The sequence below is a fragment of the Equus quagga genome, unplaced genomic scaffold, assembly GCF_021613505.1.
Source record: "Equus quagga isolate Etosha38 unplaced genomic scaffold, UCLA_HA_Equagga_1.0 HiC_scaffold_10202_RagTag, whole genome shotgun sequence".
In the NCBI taxonomy this organism is placed as follows: domain Eukaryota; kingdom Metazoa; phylum Chordata; class Mammalia; order Perissodactyla; family Equidae; genus Equus; species Equus quagga.
The window spans coordinates 1094-24049 of NW_025791988.1; the positions used below are offsets into that span (position 1 = coordinate 1094).

A 22956-nucleotide genomic window follows, 5' to 3' on the forward strand; every position below is an offset into this window, starting at 1 on the left:
AAAGAAAGATTATAAGAAGCTGTAATTTAGAGTCTTTGGGCAAACTACAAGTTATCATGATTCATTTTAATTTACATGTAAACATGTAAAGGAGGTGTCACAGAAATATAAAAAATATCAAGTCAATTATTTAATAGCATTATTGCTTTTTATTATTGATGATTCTGCCTGAAACTATATGGTTGCTAGAATAACTTTTTATTTTTAATTTTTTTAGGAATATTTTGAAAAGAAAAGGTTAAAATCAAAAATGAAATTACGGGGAGTTTTATCACCTGTCAAGAATTCTGCTGTCAGTTTAGACCTCCTTAACCTGTATATGGTAAATCAGATATCTTGCCAGAAGAAAAGACCTGGTAAGTCAGCCTCTCCAGTAACATTTTGTTTTGAATCTGATGTGATCATAATGTTTAGTTTTCCAATAATTTTGTAATTTTAGAACTCAAAGGATGTGGAAAGTAATTTTAAAACTTGATTGCCCTCTTAAATTAGAAGCTTTGTTAGTCTCTGCTTAAAATGTTTTATTGTTTAATCCATTTATTTTTTTTTAGGTGGTGTGTTATATAAAATTAATTTTATAAGGTATGGTTAAACTTATAGCGTTGTTTCAATTATTATGTTATTTTGTCTAGGCAGATAGTTACCAAAGTTTGGCTAAAGAGCAGGGAATAAATATCTTTACTGTCTTATCCTATTTGGAGAATTTGTTTGAAAGGAAGAGCTGAACAAGTTTTTGCCTCAATGATTGGTTTCCTATCTCATAACTTGAATTTCTTAGACATTCTTGGGATGTTAACTATAGTAGTCTAATACTTCAAAATAAAGTTCATTTTGGCCTGCACTTTGATTCTTCAAGTAAATAAAAAGTTTAATCAGAGTATTTTTTTCTCTCTCAAGGAAACTTGTGTCTGATATTTAATTTTTAAAACAAGTGCTAAAATGAGAGCTTAAGAACTGAGTTCATTAAAAAGGGATTGAAATTGATCACAGTATTGTTAGTGTCTCCTCTTTTCCTTTCTGTGCTATTTTTGTTTCTCCACAGATGACAGTTGTCACAAGTAAATGTAGTCACACTTTAGTAGAAGTAAATACATTATTAATAAACTTTAGGAATAAAAGTTTCTGTTGTAAATATATTTGCTATATTTAGTTCTTTTTCTTCATTTGCGTAATAGTGTTATCAGCTATTGTCACCATGTCTTACATTAGATCCTCGGATCTTATTCATCATTTTGCTGAAAGTTAGTACCCTTTTCCCAACCTTTCCCTATCCCCCAGTCGCCAGATCCTGGCAACCACTTTTCTATTCTCTGTTTCTATGAGTTTGACTTTTTTTTTTTTTTAGATTCCACATGTAAGTGATACCATGCAGTATTTGTCTTTCTCAGTCTGGCTTATTTCACTTAGCATAATGCCTTCTAGCTCCGTCCATGTTGTCACACATGGCAGGATTTCATTCTTTCTCATGGCTCAGGAATATTCCATTGTATATATACACACACACACATATACACACCACACCATCTTTATCCATTCATCCATTGATGGACGCTGAGGTTGTTTCCATATTTTGGCTCTGTGAATTATGCTGCTGTGAACTTGGGAGTGCAGATATCTCTTTGAGATCTTGTTTTCATTTTATTTGGATATATACCCAGAAGTGGGATTGCTGAATCATATGATAGTTCTATTTTTAATTTTTTGAGGAACCTCTATATTGTTCTCCATAGAGCTTGCCCCAATTTACATTCCCATCAACCATGCACAAGGGTTCCCTTTTGTCCACATCCTTGCAAACACTTCTTACCTCTTGTCTTTTTTTTTTTACTTTTTGTGAGGAAGATTGGCCCTCAGCTAATATCTCTTGCCAATCTTCTTCTTTTTCTTTCTTTCTCTCCCCAAAGCCCCAGTACATAGTTGTATATCCTAGTTGCAGGTCATTCTAGTTTTTCTATGTTGGATGCTGCCACAGCATGGCTAGATGAGCAGTATATAGCTCTGTGCACAGGGTCTGGACTGGCGGACCCTGGGCCACTGAACTGGAGCACACAAACAACTATTCGGCCACGTGGTCAGCCCCCTCTCTTGTCTTTTCGATGATAGTCATTCTAACAGGTGTGAGGTGATATCTCATTGTGGTTTTGAATGCATTCCCCTGAGGATTAGTGATGTTGAACACCTTTTCATGTACCTGTTGCTCAGTTGTATGTCGTCTTTGGAAAAATGTCTGTTCAGTGGGTCCTCTGCTCATTTTTTAATCGATTGTTGTTTTTTGATATTGAGTTGTATGAGCTCTTTATGTATTTTGAATATTAATCCCTTATCAGACAATATGATTTGCAAGTATTTTCTCCCATTCTTTAGATTGCATTTTCATTTTGTTGGTGGTTTCCTTTGCTATACAGAAGCTTTTTGGTTTGATGTACGACCAGTTGTTTATTTTTGCTTTTATTCCTTTTACTTTTGGTGTCAAATCCAGAAAATCATCGTGAAGACTGATGTCACGGAGCTTATTCCTTATGTTTTCTTCTAGGAGTTTTATGGTTTCAGGTCTTGTATTTAAGTCTTTAATCCATTTTGAGTTGACTTTTGTGTATGGTGTAAGATAGGGTTCCAGTTTAATTCTTTTACATGTGGCTGTCCAGTGATGTATTTAACTTTATATATTTCCTTTCTCCCTCACTCTGTTTTCATTCATACGTTGAACGTATGTTTTTTGAGTACTTACCCTAAGTATTGTATTGGATTCTGGAAGTAGAACAGAAAATAACAGGGGCAGGACATGCTGCTCTACGGGAGGAAGAGAATTCCTCTATCTCTTATAGGTTCTTCTGGCTGGGCTATGAATTAAATTGACATGAGACAGAATAAAAGGAGAAAATCAAACAAAGCTTTGTAACATGTATACATGGGAAAAATCCAGGAAAACTGGTTAACTCCCAGACTGGCTAAGGTTGTCATCTTAAATTCCGTCTTTGGCTAAAGACAAAGGAGCATGTTGGGGGTGGGAGGGAGTCAGTTATGGGAGATTACCAGAAAAGGACAGTAAACAAGAGAAAGGTTATTATGCGGATTCAAGTCCTTGCCTTCTGCCTTGATAGGAGTTTCTGGACATAAGGACATCCTCCCTCTTCCTGGTACAGAGAGGGAGTTACCTTTACAAATGGAGATTTCCCTTACAAATGTAAATGTGTTTTACAGAGGGTAGCTTCTACTTTTCAGAGCTTCTCACCTGTCTGCAGTTTCTTAAAAGTAATCAGCCCCAAATAATCCTCATGCCAAAGAGACACATTTTGGGGTGGCCAATTCTGATCCCCCACACTACCAAAAAATAAGGCACCTTGGCATATTGAATATTTTGAGCTGAGGAATTTGAGGAAGCAGCATGTGCAGGAAGGATTTTCATGTGAGAGGTGCCCTCGCTATACCCCGAGAAAAGGAACGTTGTTATCTCCAACGCAGAGGGAACACCGAGAGGAATCTAATGAACAGACCTTGCTGTTTCCCTCAGTTTACTACACTTAGCTGATACCCCTTTTTGTCCTGTCACATTTCCCCAGGACTTTCCGCTCTTCATCAAACCTAGCTTAAAAATGCTCAGGTTTAACCACTTTGGGTCTTCATTTCCTTGCAAAGTTTTCCACATAAAACTTATATTAAATAAATTTGTATGCTTTTTCTCTTGTTAATCTGTCTTTTGTTACAGGCCCCCAGCTGATAATTTAGAAGGGTAGAGAGAAAAGATTTTTCCTCCTCTGCCAAAGCAAGATTTTATTAGTTAGGACTCATGTCTGCAAATTACAGAAACTTAAAAAATATATATTTACTTACTTAATGTTGTGGACTGAATGTTTGTGTGCCCCCAAAATTCATATGTTGATGTGATATTAGGAGGTTGGGCCTTTGGGAGGTGATTGGGTCAGGAGAGTGGACCCTGATGAATGGAATTAGTGCCCTTGTAAAAGAGACCCCAGAGAGTTCTCTCACCTCTACCACTGTGTGAGGACACAGGGAGAAGACAGCTGTCTGTGAACCAGGAAGCGAGCCCTCACCAGACAGTGAATCTGCCAGCACTTTGATCTTGGACTGCCCAGCCTCCAAACTGAGAAATAAATTTCTATTTTGTATAGTTCACCCAGGCTATGGTAGTCCGTTATAGCAGCCTGAATGGACTAAGACACTTAAAGGAAGGGTAGTGGTGCATCTGGGCCTCAGAGACTGCTTGAGTCAGGAAATTGAATACTACCAAGATTCTTTTTCACTTCAGATACTAGTTTTATTCTCTCAGACTGTCTTCATCAATGAAGCTTAAAATGTGACATTAAAAAACTAACATTGACAACTAGAAGCTATGTACCAGGGGGCTTTGGGGAGAAAAAGGAAAAATAAAATCCAAAAAAACCCACTATGAACTAACATTGCTCATCTCTCCAATTTCACCACCAGGGAAATACTGAGAGCTGCTTCTCTGATTCTGAATTTTTTAATTCCGCTGGAAGGATGTTGCCTTGCTCTGCTGGTGTCAGGTCTCAGCGCTGGAACAATTACTTATAACCAGAGGGGTGTAATGCCATTATTGAGTGGCAGGTGGTTGCCACTAAACCAATTATTTTTTCCAGGGAAGCAGGGTTATATAAGAAGATAGAAGCTCTCCACTACAACTCTGTAGTTTGTGCATGTGTAAAAAGCATTTCCTGGAAAAGGATCATAATTAAAAGTACTAAGCGGTCAAAATAGTTATATCGTCTATAAGGAGAGACAAGGCTGCTGCATCTAAAGTTTAAGAATCTAGTGAGGGAGATAGAGTTAATCAAGTACAGTAAACTATGGTAAGTGCTATAATAGAGAACATGTGTAGTGCTGTGGGAATGTGTAATATAGCAACTGATACAGTCTAGGGGTTAGGGAAGTTTTGAAGGAATCAAAAAATAAAGCAAAATTTGTAGGGCCCCTTTCGTGAGGAGAATGTAAGATGATGAAGAAAAAGATGATTTGAATTATCTGTGATAGTTGCTAGTACTGTAATGTCTTCTATCATGTATAGAATATAGGTGGTTTTAGTAAATATCTAAGATGTACATTTACTTAATGACCATGGTATAGCAACCAATGCTTTTAAAAGATTTTATTATTCATTCTTAATTTTTAATTGCAACTTTTTCATTATAGAAACTGTGAGAAAACAGATCCATGTGAATATGAATAGAGACATAAAAATGCCCCTGAGAAAACATGATTTAGAACTTCCAATGTCGCCTCATCTTGTCCCGTCTAACCTCTGCATTGATGATATGGAAAACAAGTAGGTTTTAGCTAGGTTGTATATTATTAGGTATTTGAAAGAGTCATTATCAACTCTGTTTTATTCGTTGGAAAATGTATAAAGGGATTATCCTAGCTCCAGTTTTTGTTTGTTTGACTGTTAGCAGTATTATTAAACTATTAAGACCTTTGTCAATGAACAATATCCATGCTAAGTATTTTTTGGATGCATAGTTTGACTTTCCTTATCATAAAAATCTCTCTCTAGTAATAATATAATTTTTATAAAACACAATAATATTATAACCCTGGAATGATTTACTTAAGAGTTCCGTATGTTTTCATATTTGTATAGAACAGTATGAATTTTAAATATTTATAAAAGATAACCAATTTTATTGCCACCTATGTGTTTAACTGTTACATTTTCTTTTCATTAGTTTACACTACCAAAGACAAGGCAGCAAGGAAGAACTTGGCCCAGTTAAGGTGAGAGTTAAACAAAAATTTTTTTAAGTTATTTTAACAATTGTGACATGCCACTGTTACCCAACCAGGTTCATTTTTGCCCGCCGCCCAGAAAGCCAAACACTGAGATGACGAGATAGCAGCAGAGAGAGGGTTTACTCACAAGGTAGCCATGTGAGGAAGCGAGCTCATGAGCCTGAAATTTGCTTCCCCGAAAACAGAGACTCAGGGATATATATGGGCCGGGGTCAACGTGGTCTGAAATGTGGAGAGAGGTGATTGGAGGTGAGGAGAGGTGAGGTAATGATGATCTGCACAAGCGTAGTCAGACTTCATGCCTCTTCATAGGACCCATGTTCACAAAATGGCGACATCAGCATGATCTGAGGGTAGAGTTTTTAGCCTCTTCAAGTTAAAAGGTCACCTGTCGGACATCTCCGTGGGCCCAGTTGATGAGTTGGTGGTCTCAACTGGCCTGAAGTGGACAAGGAGTTCCAATTCCTGAAAAACAGCTCACACACGCATTACCATGGTGATCCAGGCACCAGGAAGATGTTACCTATAGGAGCTTAGCAGGAGTCAGCATATTGCCTAAACAGCACAATTAACAATGAGTGGGTTAAACAGCTAAAAGCTATAATCAGTAATTGCAAAAGGGAAAAAAACTTTAATTCCTAGCTACTTAATCATCAGTGGCTCACTTTCTGCCAGTTTCACCATCAAGTGATATAAATTTTTTGAGAATCAGAGAAAATTAATTATCCTTTAAAAAAATTTTTAGTCTTTAAAATTGTTCTTTTAGAAGTTTTTAATGTAAGAAACCTATACCTTAAGAATATTTTAACGATTGCTTATGAGAAACCCTTTGGAGTTCTGGTAATGTAGACTAGGCCTTTGTGTGCAAAGCATTTGATTCTGCCTGTCACTGAAGAGCTGCAAAGGATAATTCATTTGGGGAGTTCTACTTTGGGTTCATGTGATCATTGAGCGATTCATGTTTTCAAATGTGGTGACCAGACTATTTTATTTTATATCAAATTGTGATTTTCAATATTCATGTTGATCCCAAGATTATTTTTCTTTCAAAGTATATTTCAAATAATTATTTTTTAGCAAATAAGACTTTAATCAATTAGAAAACACATAGATTGTGATTAAAGCTTGAAATGTGAAAGTCCAATGCCGTATTATTAATTATTCTTTCCTTTGAATAGCCAAAGTTAAGCTACATCAGAAAGATAATGGCAGTGATACTAAAATCTCTTGGAAATCTTTCACCTGAATTGTAGATAAATGAAACTTAGATTTCCTGTCATTAGGAGAGGACATGCAGGAATGGAGCTTGAGGGTAGAGGGGACCATCGGTGAGAAAGGCAGATGGAAAGGAGCTCTTAAGTATAATCTTAGTTGATAACCTCTCTTGTCTTAGTAAGGACTATCAGTTACTGATGACTTGCCTTTACTTGGGACTTTTTCTCTAACTCGTGACCTTTTTCACTTTTATTTTAACTTTCCTCATCTCTAGTTTATATATTTTGGCAAATCAAATGATTGTATCTTCTTTCCTATAGTCCTCGCAAGTCATGGACTCATATACAATGTTCGAACCTCAATTGAGCAGAATAGAAAACTGCAGCTTCACACCACCATCTTTGTCAGCAGAATTAGCTTCTAACAGAGATATTACAAGACAAAATTTTATTCCCAGAATAGTGCCTAGTCCTCAGAAAGTTGCATATGAAAAAAAGCAGAATGAACAGGTACCTTTCTTTTTTTAAATAAAAGTCTTTATTGAGTTAGATAGGTTACAATCTTGTGAAATTTCATTTGTACATTATTGTTTGTCAGTTGTGTTGTAGGTGCACCCCTTCACCCTTTGTGCCCAACCCCCACCCCATCTTTCCCCTGGTAGCCACTAATCTGTTCTCTTTGTCTACATTTTTAAATTCCTCATATGAGAGGAGTCATACAGAAATTGCCCTCCTCTATCTGGCTTATTTCACTTAACATAATTCCCTCAAGGTCCATCCATGTTGTTGCAAATGGGACGATTTTGTTCTTTTCTATGGCTGAGTAGTATTCCATTGTATATATATACCACATCTTCTTTATCCAGTCATCTGTTGATGGGCACTTAGGTTGCTTCCACATCTTGGCTATTGTAAATAATGCTGCAGTGGACTCTGGGGTGCATGGGACTTTTGGAATTGCTGACTTCAAGCTCTTTGGATAGATACCCAGTAGTGGGATGGCTGAGTCATAAGGTGTTTCTATTTTTAATTTTTTGAGGAATATCCGTACTGTTTTCCATAGTGGCTGCACCAGTTTGCATTCCCACCAGCAGTGTATGAGGGTTCCTTTTTCTCCACAACCTCTCCAACATTTGTTACTATTTGTTTTAGTTATTTGTGTCATTCTAATGGGTGTAAGGTGATAGCTTAGTGTAGTTTTGATTTGCATTTCCCTGATGATCAGCGATGATGAACTTCTTTTCATGTGTCTATTTGGCCATCCGTATATCTTCTTTGGAGAAATGTCTGTTCATGTCTCCTGCCCATTTTTTGATCGGGTTGTTTGATTTTTTTTGTTGTTGAGTTGTGTGAGTTCTTTATATATTATGGATATTAAGCCTTTGTCAGATATAGGACTTGCAAATATTTTTTCCCAGTTAGTGGGTTGGTTGTTTGTGAACAGGTCCCTTTCAATCACTAGTTCTTAGCATTTTATATTTTTGTGATATGCTCTTTTTTTCTTTTTATGGATTGAAAAAATATTAGTTGTGGGTTGCTATAGATATAGCCAAATTAGGAGAGAAATTAAGTATAATAATTCTTCTTAGGTCAAAAACTTAATTCTCTGGGCTGTAGAAGATTATGAATCCCAAAACTGGAATGTTCTTTAAAAGTCTTTGAAATCATCATCTTTTTATAAAATTATTGATAGTAAAATTGACCATAGTTCAATGTGTTATGTAATACTTGATTGTAATCACAGTAAAGGAGTAGTTGGTGATGTCATGATGGCCCAGTATACATGATATGGAAAGGATCCTGTGAATAGCAGTACATAATCTCAGTGATGTCATAGTAATCTGTTAAAGTATAAGTTGTGATGGCTTGATTCTTTCTATGACTTGAAAGATAGCTGGTTATATGCACTTCCATCCGAGACTATGCACATATGTGTATATAGATAGAGATATTTAGTGCTAAAACGTTCAATCGTTGTAGTCTCTAAAGTTAAAATTATAAAAACATCCAAATTTTTGAAGTTTGAAATACATATGCCATAGAACATACCAAGAAATGATCTTTTACTAAGTTTACATAGAGTTAAAAAATATAAAATTATTAAAGGTTACTATACTAATATATAATGGTAGTGAGTAAAATGGTTATGTAAACACTCTATCTTGTTAACAAGGTTAACAAGAATATTTAGTTTTGAATCTCTCCCATTTTTAGCATGAGGTGGTTTTATGTCATATTTGTGTACTATTTCTAAATTAATTTATAATTAGCAAATTTATAATAATTTATATATTGTAGTTATATATTACAGTATTATAGTTATATACAATATGTAATGATATTCAATTTTATTGAAGTATGTTTTCTGCTTTTCAGAGAAGGCAAAATGAAGTATTGTGCTAGGCTTATTAATTTAAGGACCCAATAATTTTTTGTTGTTGCTTTGGTGAGGAAGATTGGCCCTGAGCCAACATCTGTTGCCAGTCTTCCTCTTTTTGTTTGAGGAATATTGTTGCTGAGCTAACACCTGTGGCCCTCTTCCTCCATTTTGTATATGGGTTGCTGCCACAGCATGGTTTGTTGAGTGGTATGTAGGTCTGTGCCCAGGATCTGAACCAGTGAACCCTGGGCCGCCGAAGCATAGTGTGGGAACTTAACCACTATGCCACTGGGCTGGCCCCCCAATAATTTTCGAGGGATGCAATGAAAAACATTCAGTTACCCGTTCCATTTGTATTTTATAAGACTAAAACTTGCATCCTACATCAGCTTTAACTCATCCTTGCTTTGTTAAATAGTTTATAGGATAGAATGAGACCCTGTGTAATCTATACTTGAATAATCTTCTACTTAGAGACTGCAGGTTAGTGATTATCTCCAAAGGGGTAAATAATGTTGTACTTCATATGGCAGAAGAGAGAAAAGAGAAGCTAACGTCCCTGGTAAGGTGTGGTGTCACATTGTGAAGTACTAGGGAATTTATTTATTTGAATATATATTTGGAGAGATTTCAGGAAAATTAAAATGAGACTATAAATTACATAAGAAAATGAGTTGAAAAACAGGTTGGAATAAAAAGTGGTCTGGGGCTTACTAGTCCCTGGAGAAGTAGTATTGAGCCAATATATAATATTCTCTTCTGTTTTGATTTGGTTGTGTGTTTCTCGCTTCAAGGGATGACATTGTCCCTGCACCATTGACACTGTCTCTCTGAGGCTGAGATGAGATATGTTATCAGACTTTATTTTCAGCTTTTCTTGATTTTAGACCTTTTTTTAAAAAAAGACTTTTAGTATCTCTTTTTGCCTGCACGTGTTTTTTTTTCTGACTCTTTCTGTCATTGCTTGTCTTTGGACGTCTCGTTTCTGTGTTTCATGGCTTATACATAAAATATACTACAGATATGAATTATTATTGCTGGATAGATTAGTGTTGGGCCATTATAATATCTTTATATGGTACCTTCCTCATTAACAAATGGGTTATCACATCTGCTTTTCACAAGAGTCTTTCCATACTTTCCCCGTTTTGCACTCAGTGGTAGCGATATTCAGAAAGATTAAAGTAGCAGAGGCTGGCCCTGTGGCCGAGTGGTTAAGTTCACGCGCTCCACTACGGCGGCCCAGGGTTTTGCCGGTTCGAATCCTGGACGTGGACATGGCATAGCTCGTCAGGCCATGCTAAGTCGGTGTCCCACATGCCACAACTAGAAGGACCCACAACTAAAAATACACAACTATGTACCGGCAGGTTTTGGAGAGAAAGAAGAAAGATAAAATCTTTTTTTAAAAAAAAGATTAAAGTAGCAGTCTAAAATTACTTAGTAAATGGAGGAACTGAGATAAGTACAGTTGTTTCCTTGGGAGAAATCATTATTTTCTGTCAGCGATATTTAACTTTTATTTACTCAAGATCTTGGTGTTCCGGGTCTTTTTTTTTAATCTTTTTTTACCTCTGAGAAAATGGTTAGCTCACCATAGATCAACCCTGTTATTTTAGCAGTCATTCAAATACTGACACTGCTTTCATTATTAGAACAGTATTTATTTTGTTTTCAATAAGGACACTCTTTCTTTTAGACTAAAAAATACATTTTTAAACTATAGATGTCTACTTAAGTGAGGTTTTACGGTAAATTATTTAAATTGTATATATGTACATTTACCCTTTTGGCAGGTTCTTCCTTTTTTTTTTTTTCAGCTCAGTAATGTTAATTATTCTAATTCCGTGATTTCCGAATTAAACAAAAATCAAGATGCTTTCAGTCCATCATATAAAACAGCACAATTTGGAACATTATTTGAAAGATTAAACAGGTAAGCAAAGATGTTGAAGGAAATAAAGAACCTGTAGCATGCTCTCTTTGAGTTATTAATTTGATTTTACTGGACAGAAGTATTTTTAGTTAGAAACGTAAACAGACCTAAGTAAAACTTCTAAGGAAAAAAAAACACTGTAAGTAAAATGTAGCATTTAATTAAAGTAGTTATAAGTAACGGATTTTCTGATGTACATATCTACCTTTCATTTATTTATTTTAAAAAATATTTTGGGCCAAGGTGTTTTGCATCTGTTTTATAATCCCTGTTTTATGAATTACTACTTTCTTTTTCTTTATCATAAACATAATAATTTTTTTTTCATATTTATGGTAGTTGATCAGTGCCCCATTTTTATTTTCTAGGTGTCTGTATTTAAACTCTGGTTCGTTGTTTTAAAAGACATTAAACTTGTAAAACCAGTTTGAATCACTCTTGGTAATCATAGTGAGAAACTTTGACTCTGTAATTCTGTCTCAGTCTTCCTCATTTTAGTAAATGGCACCACTATTAACTCAGTTGCTTAAGCTAAAAAAAAGTTGTACCTGATTCCTTCCTTTCCTTCAACTCCCAATATCTATTTCACAAAGTATTGTCAATTCTGTATTCTAATAAACTTTAAAGTTATCTACTCATGTCTCCATCTCTATAGGTTCCATTTCAGTCTAAGCCACCACTGCCTCTTGCCTAGAATTGTAATAGCCATATAACAGTTCTTTTTGTTTCCTCTTTGTCCTTAGGTCTATTTTTTTTCACACTTTATTAATGTATAATCAACATACCATAAACTGAACTTATCTAAAATGTGCACTTTGGTAAATTGTGACATATGTCAAAAATAATGACCATTCATCATCCCCAGTAGTTTCTTTGGGCACCTTTGTAATCCCTTCCTCTGGCTACTTTACATCCCTTACTCCCATCCCAAGGCAACTGCTGATCTGCTTTCTATCACTGTTGATTAGTCTGTATTTTCTAGAATTTTATATAAATTTCATTAATACAGTATGTTCTCCTTGTTTTGGTCTAGCTTCTTTGACCTAGCATAATTTGAGATTCATCTATGTTGTTGGTTGTGTATATCAATGGTTCATTCCTTTTTATTGCTGAGTAGTATTCCATTGTATGGCCATAGCACAGTTTATTCATCTGTTGATGACCATTTGGCTTTTTTCTCCAAGTTTTGGCTATTCCAAATAAAGCTGCTATGAAAGTTCATATGGAAGTCTTTGTTTAGACATATGCTTTCATTTCTCTTGGGGAAATATCTACGAGTGGAATGGCTGGGTCCTATGGTAGGTATATGATTAAATTTTTAAGAAACTGACAAACTGTTTTCTAAAGTGATTTGTACCATTTTACATCGCATCAGCAGTGTATGAGAGTTCCAGTTGCAGCATACCTTTGACAACACTTGGTAAAGTCAGTCTTTTAAAATATATGCCATTCTAGTCAATATGTAATAGTATCTTACTTTGGTTTTAATTTTGCATTTCCCTAATGACTAATGATGTTGGCATCTTCTCATGTGCTTATCAGCCATTTGTGTATCTTTGGTGAAATGCTTACCTTTTTCCTTTCCTTAGTGGTGTCTTTTTGAAGTAAAAAAGGTTTTAATTTTGATGAAATACAGTTTATTAATTTTTTCATTTAGAAATTGTTCGTGTGTTGTCATAGCTAACAAGTCTTTGACTAAGCCAGGGCCATGAAGATTTTTTCCTATTTTTTTTCTGTCTTGTAGTTTTAGATCTTACATTTAGGTCTATGATCTGTTTTGAGTTAACTCTTATGTATTGTGTGAGGTAAGGGTCTAAATTCACCATTTGCATTTGTGGAAAGGAAAGAATATCTTTTCCCCACTGAATTGCTTTGGTACTTTTGTTGAAAATCGATTGACCAAAAATGTAAGTTGTTTTTCTTTTCCCCCAGGAATCTCAGTTCTGTTCCATCGGTTAATTATGTCTATCTTTATGTCAGTGCCACACTGTCCTGATTGCTATAGCTTCACTGTATGTTTTGAAATTGAGAACTGTATTAGTCTTCCAGTTTGTTGTTCTTTTTTGAAAATGTTTTGGCTTTTCTTAGTCCTTTGCATTTCCATATAAATTTTAGCATCAACCTGTCAGTTTCTGGAAATAAAAAAAGCCTACTTGGATTTTGATAGGGATTGTATTGAATCTGTAGATCAATTTGGGGAAAATTGCCATCTTAACAATAGTGATTTTTCCAATCCATGAACATGAAATGTTTCTCCTATTCATTTTTTTTTGAATGTCGTAACAGCTTTATTCATAGTGGTCCCAAATTTGAACTAACCAAGATGTCCATTAAGAATAGAATATTATGGGGCTGGCCTGGTGGCATAGTGGTTAAGTTTGCATGCTCCACTTCGGTGGCCTAGGGTTTGCAAGTTTGGATCCCAGGTGCAGACCTAGCACCACTTGTCAAGCCGCACTGTGGTGGCATCCCACATAAAATAGAGGAAGATTGACATAGAGGTTAGCTCAGTGACAATCTTCCTCAAGCAAAAAGAGGAAGATAGGCAACAGATGTTAGCTCAGGGCCAGTCTCCCTCACACACACACAAAAGAATAGAATATTATATAATATTCATGCAGTGAAATAATACACAGAAATGAAAAAAAATAAACTGCTGATACATGCAGTAACAAGCATCTCCATGGAAGAATCTCAACACAAAAAGAGGACCATTGTGTAATTCCATTTATGTGGAGTTCAGAACCTGGCTGAATTAATGAATGGTGATAGCACTCAGAATGGTGGTTACTGTTGGGAGGTGTGGACTTGGAGGGGCATGAGAGAACCTTCCAGTGTGTTTGAAGAGTTTTATTTTTCCAGATTTATTGAGATATAATTGACAAATAAAAATTGTATATATTTAAGATGTTCAAGATGATGATTTCCTATACATATACATTGTGAAATGATTACCACAGTCAAGCTAATTAACACATTCATCACCTCAAATAGTTACCATTTTTGGGTATGTGATCAGACCACTTAAGATCTGCTCTATTAACAAATATGCAATTTACAAGTATACAATATAGTATTATTAACTATAGTCATCATATTGTACATTAGATCCCCAGAACTTACTCATCTTATAACTGGAAGTTTGTACCCTTTGACTAATATCTCATTTCCCCTACTCGCCAGCATCTGGCAACCACCATTCTATTCTCTGCTTCGAGTGTGACGTTTTAGATTCCATTATGGGTGAAATCATATAGTATTTGTCTTTCTGTGTCTGACTTATTTCACTTAGCATAATGTTCTCCCTCTTCATCTATGTTGTCACAAATGGCAAGATTTCCTTTTTTATGGCTGAACCATATTACATTGTGTTTGATCTTCTTTAATTTCTCTGAGTAATGGATTTTTTTTTTAAAGATTGGTACCTGAGCTAACAACTGTTGCCAATCCTTTTTTTTTTGTCCTGCTTTTTCTCCGCAAATCCCCCCAGTACACAGCTATATATTCTAGTTGTGGGTCCTTCTACTTGTAGCATGTGGGATACTGCCTCAATGTGGCCTGATGAGTGGTGCCATGTCCGCGTCCAGGATCCGAACCGGCAAAACCTTGGGCCGCTGAAGTGGAGCGTGTGAACTTAACCACTTGGCCACTGGGCTGGCCCCTCAGTAATGTATTGTAGTTTTCAATATATAAGCAGTGTGCTGCTTTTGTTAAATTTATTTCTAAGTATCTTATTCTTTTTATGCTGTTGTGAATTGAATTATTTTCTTAATTTCATTTTTGGATTGTTCATTGCTAGTGTATAGAAATACAATTAATTTTTGTATATTGATCTTGTATCCTTCAACTTTGCTGAGATCATTATTAGTTCTAGTAGTATTTTTGTGGATTCTTTAGGAGTTTCACCATACTGGATTATGTTGTCTATAAATAAAGGTGTTTTTATCTCTCCTTTTTCAATCTGGTTGCCTTTTACTTGTTTTTCTTGCCTGAGTGACTACAACCTCTAGTACAGTGTTGAATAGCAGTGACAAGAGTGGACATGCTTGCATTTTTCCCACTCTTAGGGAAAAAGCATTTAGCCTTCACTATTAAGTATGATATTAGCTGTAGGTTTTTTTGTAAGTGCCCTTTATCAGGTTGAGGAAAGTCCCTTCTATTCCTAGTTCATTGAACGTTTTTACCATGGATTTTGTCAAATGCTCTTTCTGTGTCCCTTGAGATTATCATCTAGTTTTTTCCTTTATTCTATTAACATGCAATATATTACCGTATTTTGAAGTATTAAACTACCTTGCACTCCTGGGTTAAAAGCTGCTTGGTCATTATATATAAACCTCTTCATGTAATGCTGGATTTGGTTTGCTAATATTTTGTTTATGATTTTTGCATCCATATTCATTAGGAAAATTGGTCTGAATTTTTCTTTTCTTCTTATGTTTTTTGTCTGGCTTTCATATCAGAATAATACTGGCCTCATATAATAAAGTGTAAAGTGTTTGCTCTATTTAATAGAAGAATTTGTGGATTCTTTAGATGTTTTTGCATCAGGGCTATTCTTAGTGGGAAGGCTTTTTACTAATTTTTTTTACTTGTGTAAAGATCTATTCAGATTTTCTAATTTCTTCTTGAATCAGTTGTAGTAATATGTGTTTTTCTAGGAATTAATCCGCTTCATCTAAGTTGTATGATCTATTAGCATAAGGTGATTTATAGTATTCCCTTGAAACCCTTTCGGTTTCTGTCAGGTTGGTGTTGATGTCCCTTTTTGAGTTCTAGATCTGTGTCTTTTCTCCTTTTTTTCTTGGTCAGTGTAGCTGAAGATTTGCTAATTTTATTGGTCTTTTTAAAGAACTAAGTTTAGGGTTTTATCAATTTTCTCTATTTTTCTGTTTTTCATTCCATTGATTTCTGCCCTAATGTTTATGATTTCCTTTTTCTGCTTGCTTTTGGCTTAGTTTGCCTGTCTTTTTTTAGGTTCTTAAAGTGCAAGCTTAACTTACTGATTTGATATATTTCTTCTCTCCTAATACAGGCATTAAAAGGTATAAATTTCCCTCTAAGCAGTGCTTAGAGGCCAACCAATGATTAGTTGGAGGTTGTGTTTAAGTACCTTCAGCTAACAAGGCTTCCTCCCTTGCACAAGACCTTACACTCAGCCAGGGATGAGTAGATACCTGTAGCTCTTTCTGGTCTCTCCTGAGTCTGCACTCAGCCTTACACATGTATGCAACCTTCCAGACCACCAGGAGGGTCTGGGAGTTTATCAAAGCCTCTTGTACCTTTTTGTTTTCTGGATCTCTCTATGAAATTTCTGGATGGTTTTTGCTTGCTGCAAATATCTCAGCCTCAGGCAGCTGCAATTTTGGGCTTCTTTGATAGTTTGCCACCAAGACAATGATTATTTTTGACAAATTCCCTGGGCATGAGTCTCCCACCTTCCCGACCCTCTCCAGACAAGCTCAGCCTTGGTAGGCTACCAGCCATGGAGTTGGGGGTGGAGGGATGGTGGCAGCCTAAGGCTAAAACTCCACAGGTTCCCACTGGTTCTACTAAGGTTGAGTAGTTTTTCTTGAAGTACTGCTTCACAGTTTATTGGATGCCATTGGTCACTCCCCATATTTGAGATGATTTTTTTTGTGAGTGTTATCTGGTTCTGTTACTGCTTTTAGGGGACAAGATTTGCCAGGTTTCTCAGTCTCTCATTCCAGAAGTCTGGCCCCACAATTGATTAATTTTGAATGTTAAACCAACCTTGTATTCCTGAGATAAACCCTACTTGGTCACAATGTGCTAACCTTGTTATGCATTCATTGGATTTGATTTGCCAAAATTTTGTTAGGGATTTTTACATTAGTCTTCATGAGGGAGATTACTTTCTAGTAATATCTTGTAACATCTTAGTCTGGTTTTGATATCAGCCTAATGTTGGTGTCATAGAATGAGTTGAGAAGTATTCCTTCCTGTGTAATTTTCTGAAAGAGTTTGTATAGGATTGGTACATTTCTTCCTTAAATGTCTGGTAGAGTTCATCAGTGAAGTCAGTTGGTATGAAGTTCTTTTTGTGGGAAGGTTTTTTTTTTACTATAATTTCCATTTTTTACTAGATAGAAGGCTAGTTGGATTCTTATTTTTTTAGTGAGCTTTGGTAGTTTGTGTCATACAAAAAATGTATCCATTTTATCTATGTTGTAAAATTTATTGACTTAAAGTTATTCATAATATCTCCTTATTATGCGTATGAAATCTTTAACTTCTGTAGTGATGTCTTTTCTCCCATTACTAATATGGGTAAGTTGTTTCTTCTCCCCTTTTTCCCAGTGATTATTCTGATTAGAGACTTGCCAATTTTATTTATTTTCTCACAGAATCGTCTTTCAGTTTCACGTATTTCTTATTTTTGTTTTTATTTCATTGAATTCTGCTCTTATCTTTATTTCCTTTTGTCTGTTTACTTTGGATTTAATTTACTCCTTTTTTTCCTGATTTCTTAAGGTGAAAGCTGAGGTCATTGACTTGAGACTATTTTTCTTTTCTAATGCACGTGTTTAGTGCTGTAAATTTTCCATAACTGCTGCTTTGCTGCATCCTACAAATTTTGATATGTTTTGTTTTATTTTCATTCAGTTAAAAAACTTTCTAATTTTCCTTTTGATTTCTTCTTCACTCCATGAGATATTTAGAAATTTGTTATTTGGTTCCGAAAATTCCCAAGACTTTTCTGTTATCTTTCTAAATTAATTCCATTGTGGACAGGGAACATCCTTTGTGTGATTTGAATCCTTTCAAATTTATTGAGACCTCTATTATGGTTATGAATATAGTTTACATTTAGTGCAACAATTGATATATGATTGGATTTGTCTGTTCTCTTGCTATTTTTTGTTTCTCCCATATAATCCTTTGTTCCCTTTCCCTCTTTTCTGCCTTTATTTGATTTTAGTCTTTTTTATGACTTAATTTATCCTTTTGTTGGCTTGTTATCTATAACTCTGTTTTGTTTTTCAGTGGTTTCTTTCGAATTTATTGTATATATTTTAATTTATCACAGACTATATTCTAGTTATGTTATACTACTTCAAGTATTGTGTAAGAACCCTGTAATGGTATGCTTCCATTTCTCCCCTCTGGCCTTTGTGGTGTTGTATCCATACATTCACTTATATAAATGTTATAAATCTAATAATATATTATTGTTCTTTTTGCTTTAAAGAGAGTTAAAAATTAAGAAAATATGTTTTTTATACTTAAGCACAAATTCATCATTTTTGATGGTCTTTGTTATTTTGTGTAGATCTAGATTTCCGTGTGGTGATATTTTCCTTATGTTTGAAAGACTTTTGTTAACATTTCTTATAGTGCGGGGCTGCTAGTAATTAATTCTTTCAGCTTCTATGTATTTGTAAGTTTTTATTCTTTTCTTTTTGAAAGATATCTTTTGACTTGCATTGTTTCCTACTAGAAGTTGCTGTCATTCTTATCTTAATATCTATATATCTAATATATAATTTTTCTCTGTTTCTAAGATTTTTCTATCATAGATTCTCCATGGTGGATTTTCTATCATAGATTTCTATCCATTGATTAGGATGTTCCTTTTCTTTTTATTTCCCTGTCTTTGAGCTGCATTGAGCATCTTGGATCTGTGAACTTAGTTTTTATCGAATGTGGAAAATTCAGCCATTGATTTTTGGGATATTTTTTATTCCTCTCCTCTCTTCTTTGGGGACCTTAATAACATGTAAGTTAGTCCATTTGAAGTTGTGTCACAGTTTATTGATGCTCTGTTTATTTATTTTCATCTTTTTTTCTCTCATTGTTTCATTTTATATAGATTATATTGCTTTTTCTTCAGATTCTCTAGTTGTATCTTCTTTGGTGTCTAATCTCTATGTAAATCTGTTCAGTATATTTTTTATCTCTAGAAGTTTGTTTTAACTCTTCTTTATATCTTCCATGTTTCTATTCAACATCCTCAGTCTTTCGTCTATCTTTTTGGATGTAGGGAATATAGTTCTGATAACTCTTTTAATGTCCTTGTCTACGAATTCTATCATTTGTGTCATTTCTTGGTCTATTTCTAATAATTGATTTTTCTCTTCATTATGGGTTGTAACTTTCTACTTTTTTGCATTCCTGATAATTCTTTTTTAGATTGTATACATTATGAATTTCATCTTTTTGGTCTGGAAATTTTTGTATTCCTATAAATTTTCCTAAGGTTTTTCTGGGATTTTAGTTGCTTGGAAATAGTATGATCTTATTAAGGCTTGCTTTAAACTTTGTTAAACAGGACCAGATACACCTTCACTCTGTGGCTAATTTTGCCCCCTGCTAAGGCAATATCCTTCTTGTATTCTTAGATTTCCTTTGAATTAAGAGGTTTTCCACTCTAACTGGTGGAAGCACAAAATTTTCCCATTTCTGTTTGAGTTCCTGGAATTGTTCAATCTTCTCATCTTGGGTGTTGCTTTTCTCAGCCTTGGGTAATTACTTCATACGCATGTGCTGATCAGTACTTAGCTGAAGATTTGAGAACTTTCTGCAGACCTCTGGAGCCCTCTCTCTTTGAAGCACTCTCCTTCATGGTACTCTGCCCTGCATACTCTGTTCTCTGCAGTCTTCCTGACCTTCCAGTGCTGTTTCCTCAACAAAGGGAATCTGTGGGCTCCAACTGGATTTCCCCTCTCTGTTCTGTGGCTTGGATACTCTCTCCAAGCAATAAGCTAGGAGCAGTCATAGAATTCACCTTACTTGTTTTCTCTCTGTCAGGGATCGTTATCCTATTCTATCCAATGGCCCAAGTCTGAAAGCCATTGTCTCATACAGTTTGTCCAGTTTTATAATTCTGTCAGTCAATGAGGCTAAATCTTGTTTCTCTAACTTCATTTTGGCCAGATGGAAATCAGGATATTCGCATTCACCCAGCAGTCAGACTGATATTTTTTAAGGCAAAAAGCAAGAGAGTTTTACTTTTGTACTTAGCAATTTTCAATGTTTCTTATTGCTCTTTTCAAAAATAAAGCTCTACATGATCTGGGCCCTTTTGTACCTTTTAAGCCTTAGGCCGTAAGTTTTCTTTCACTGATTCTATTCTAGCTTTACTCCTCTTCTTTTTGTTTCTCACATGTGCTGCAAATCTTGTATTTGTGTTTATTCCATCCCCCTGCAGTATGCATACTCCTCTCTTTATATGTCTAATCATTCTGTATCTTTAGCTTATTTATCACTTCTTTGCTAGGAACTTTCCTGACCAGCTATCTGAAAAGGACCTCCAACACAAGTTGTTCCATCGTCTGATCTTGTAGCACCTATAAAGCTGCTGTAATTATCTTTTTTATTTGTTTATTTCTTTTATCCATTGTACTTATTAATGGTTAGTTATCTTATTTATTTGTTATTATCTTCCTTCACTAGAATATAAGCTGTATTATCTCCCTACCACATGGCAGGCATACATTAAATATCTGTTTAATGCACATAAAAGGCTTATTCAGATAATGAATTTATCCATATTGTAGTCCGTAAATGAATGAACTTTTATCTATAGGAAAAAGTGTTAAAGAAGTTGGATCGATTTATCTTAGTAAGGCTTTTATATTTTTAGCATCATTTCTCTCTGTCATCTTTACAAGTAGCAATCCTTCCCAACATTCAGTCCCCAACTCAAATGCCACCTACTTGATTTTTCTCAAGTAAAAGCATTTCTTTTATTTACTGTCGTAACACTGTAGAATAGCACTTATCACTTTCTAGTTTTTCTTTCCCCTTCCGGACTATTTCTTGTGAGCAATAACTGTGCATTATACATTTCTCTGTTCTCCAGATCTCTCAGTGAGTGATTCTTCTGAGTCAGAATGCTTAAAATGCTGTTTAAAAATGATTATTTACATTTGTAGTGTGCTTTCTAATTTATGAAGTGCTTTTACATTTATTTTCTCATTTAAAGTAATACAGTTTCTCTGGTGTGAATGGTGTATATTATCGTGTGCTATAGGTTATGCCTTTGATATCACAGAGTAACATTATTCTGCTCAAAACACCACTAAGAACCGTATTGAGAAGCAGTGTAGGATCACGGTCTATGAACATTCCTGGACAAAATCTCTCTCTCTCTTTAATGGCAAACTGAATTCTTTTCTCTCTCTGTCCCCAATACGTGGCATAGTGCCCAGAACACGGCAGGTGGACCTGCTCATTAGATGTTTAATGAATAACTTAAAAAATAAAATTGGAAATCCATCAGTTTTAGCAGTCTATGTTTCTTTTCTAAATTTCTTTGGTACCTCCAATCTCTGGAACAGCCCACCCCTAAGTAAATTTGTGGATAGTCAATGGCAACAAAATCCAGAGTATCTTGATTTTTTTTTGTTGTTAGATTGGCACCTGAGCTAACATCTGTTGCCAATCTTTATTTATTTCTGTTTTTCTGCTTACCCCCAAAACCCCCCAGTACATAGTTGTATATTCTGGTTTTAGGTCCTTCTGCTTCTGCTATATGGGACGCCATGTCAGCATGGCTTAATGAGCAGTGTGCTAGGTCCACACCCAGGATCTGAACTGGTGAAACCCTGGGCTTCCGAAGTGGAACGTGTGAACTTAACCTCTCTGCCACAGGGCCAGCCCCAGAATATCTTGATTTTTAATTATTTCATATAATAGCTTTGATTCTTTTATACAAGTTAGACATAACTTAGAATTATGATTTATACATTAGAAGGGAACTTATAAGTTATCTAGGCTAACCTTTTCATCTAATTCATTTTATCTCTTGGCTTTATTACATATATATGCATTTGTATCTGTATTGCTCTCCCTTGGGAACTTCAGAGTTGTTTTTATATCCTTGTTAGGTTGAGAGATATCTGTTACAGTGTTCTGATAACTCTGATTTGATGTTTTAACACTGGGGATAATTTTTGCCTGCAGTGTGTTCAAAATATCTTTCTCTGATTAAACAGAGCAGCAGTTACATGCAGTGGTTGTCTAGGGTATTCACTAGACCTTATTACAGAAGACATGATATAGGTTGGTCATATTTTGTTAATATAACAGTGAATTGAACCACATCATACTTCATTTCAACACTTTTTTTTGTGTTGAAATACAAAACTAAGTGTAGATTATTTTCATACTCACTGAGGCACATTAGACAAATTTCCACCCAAAACAATATTATTTATTCAAATAAAAAACTGAAAACATAGTCCAGGTAAATGTTAGTAGCTACTCAGTGTGTTCTCTAAGAATTTAACTTTAAGTTTCTAAATGAAAATTTTCTATGCTTTTCTTGTTAAATATGTTTTTATTTATCTCAAAGTCCAGGAAATCGGAATTTCCTTACTGAAAGACCTGATATAGTTACAGGTGAAGATTGTGGAACCATGGATGAGAGAAGACAGTCAGACTTCATTATTGAAAAACAGTCAGTACAACATATTTTGGAAGAAAATAGGAAAGAGGTTTCAAATTTTCTTGAAGATGTGAACCAGCCAACACCCAGCCTTCTGTCAGAGAATTGTGACTCTTTTATTAGTGAAAATGTGATCAATTTATTAAACATAGATCAGTGGAGTATAAAGAAAACCTTTGACAAGTGTGGTTTTGACAGTGTGGGAGATATTTGTGCAGTCACTAGTTCTGATAAAAACCATTCCACT

The 22956-nt window shown here is 35.1% G+C and overlaps 1 protein-coding gene across 1 annotated transcript; it reads left to right on the forward strand.

Moving 5' to 3' along the window:
• Window positions 1-223: 223 nt before the first annotated feature.
• On the forward strand, window positions 224-22944 carry LOC124231867 (uncharacterized protein C12orf40-like; the record flags this gene model as incomplete). The annotated part of the gene is made up of 6 exons (XM_046648874.1): window positions 224-356; window positions 5170-5302; window positions 5703-5751; window positions 7302-7490; window positions 11181-11296; window positions 22617-22944. Coding segments are annotated over 6 exons (948 nt in total), but the record flags the coding sequence as incomplete, so codon positions are not given.
• Window positions 22945-22956: the final 12 nt, after the last annotated feature.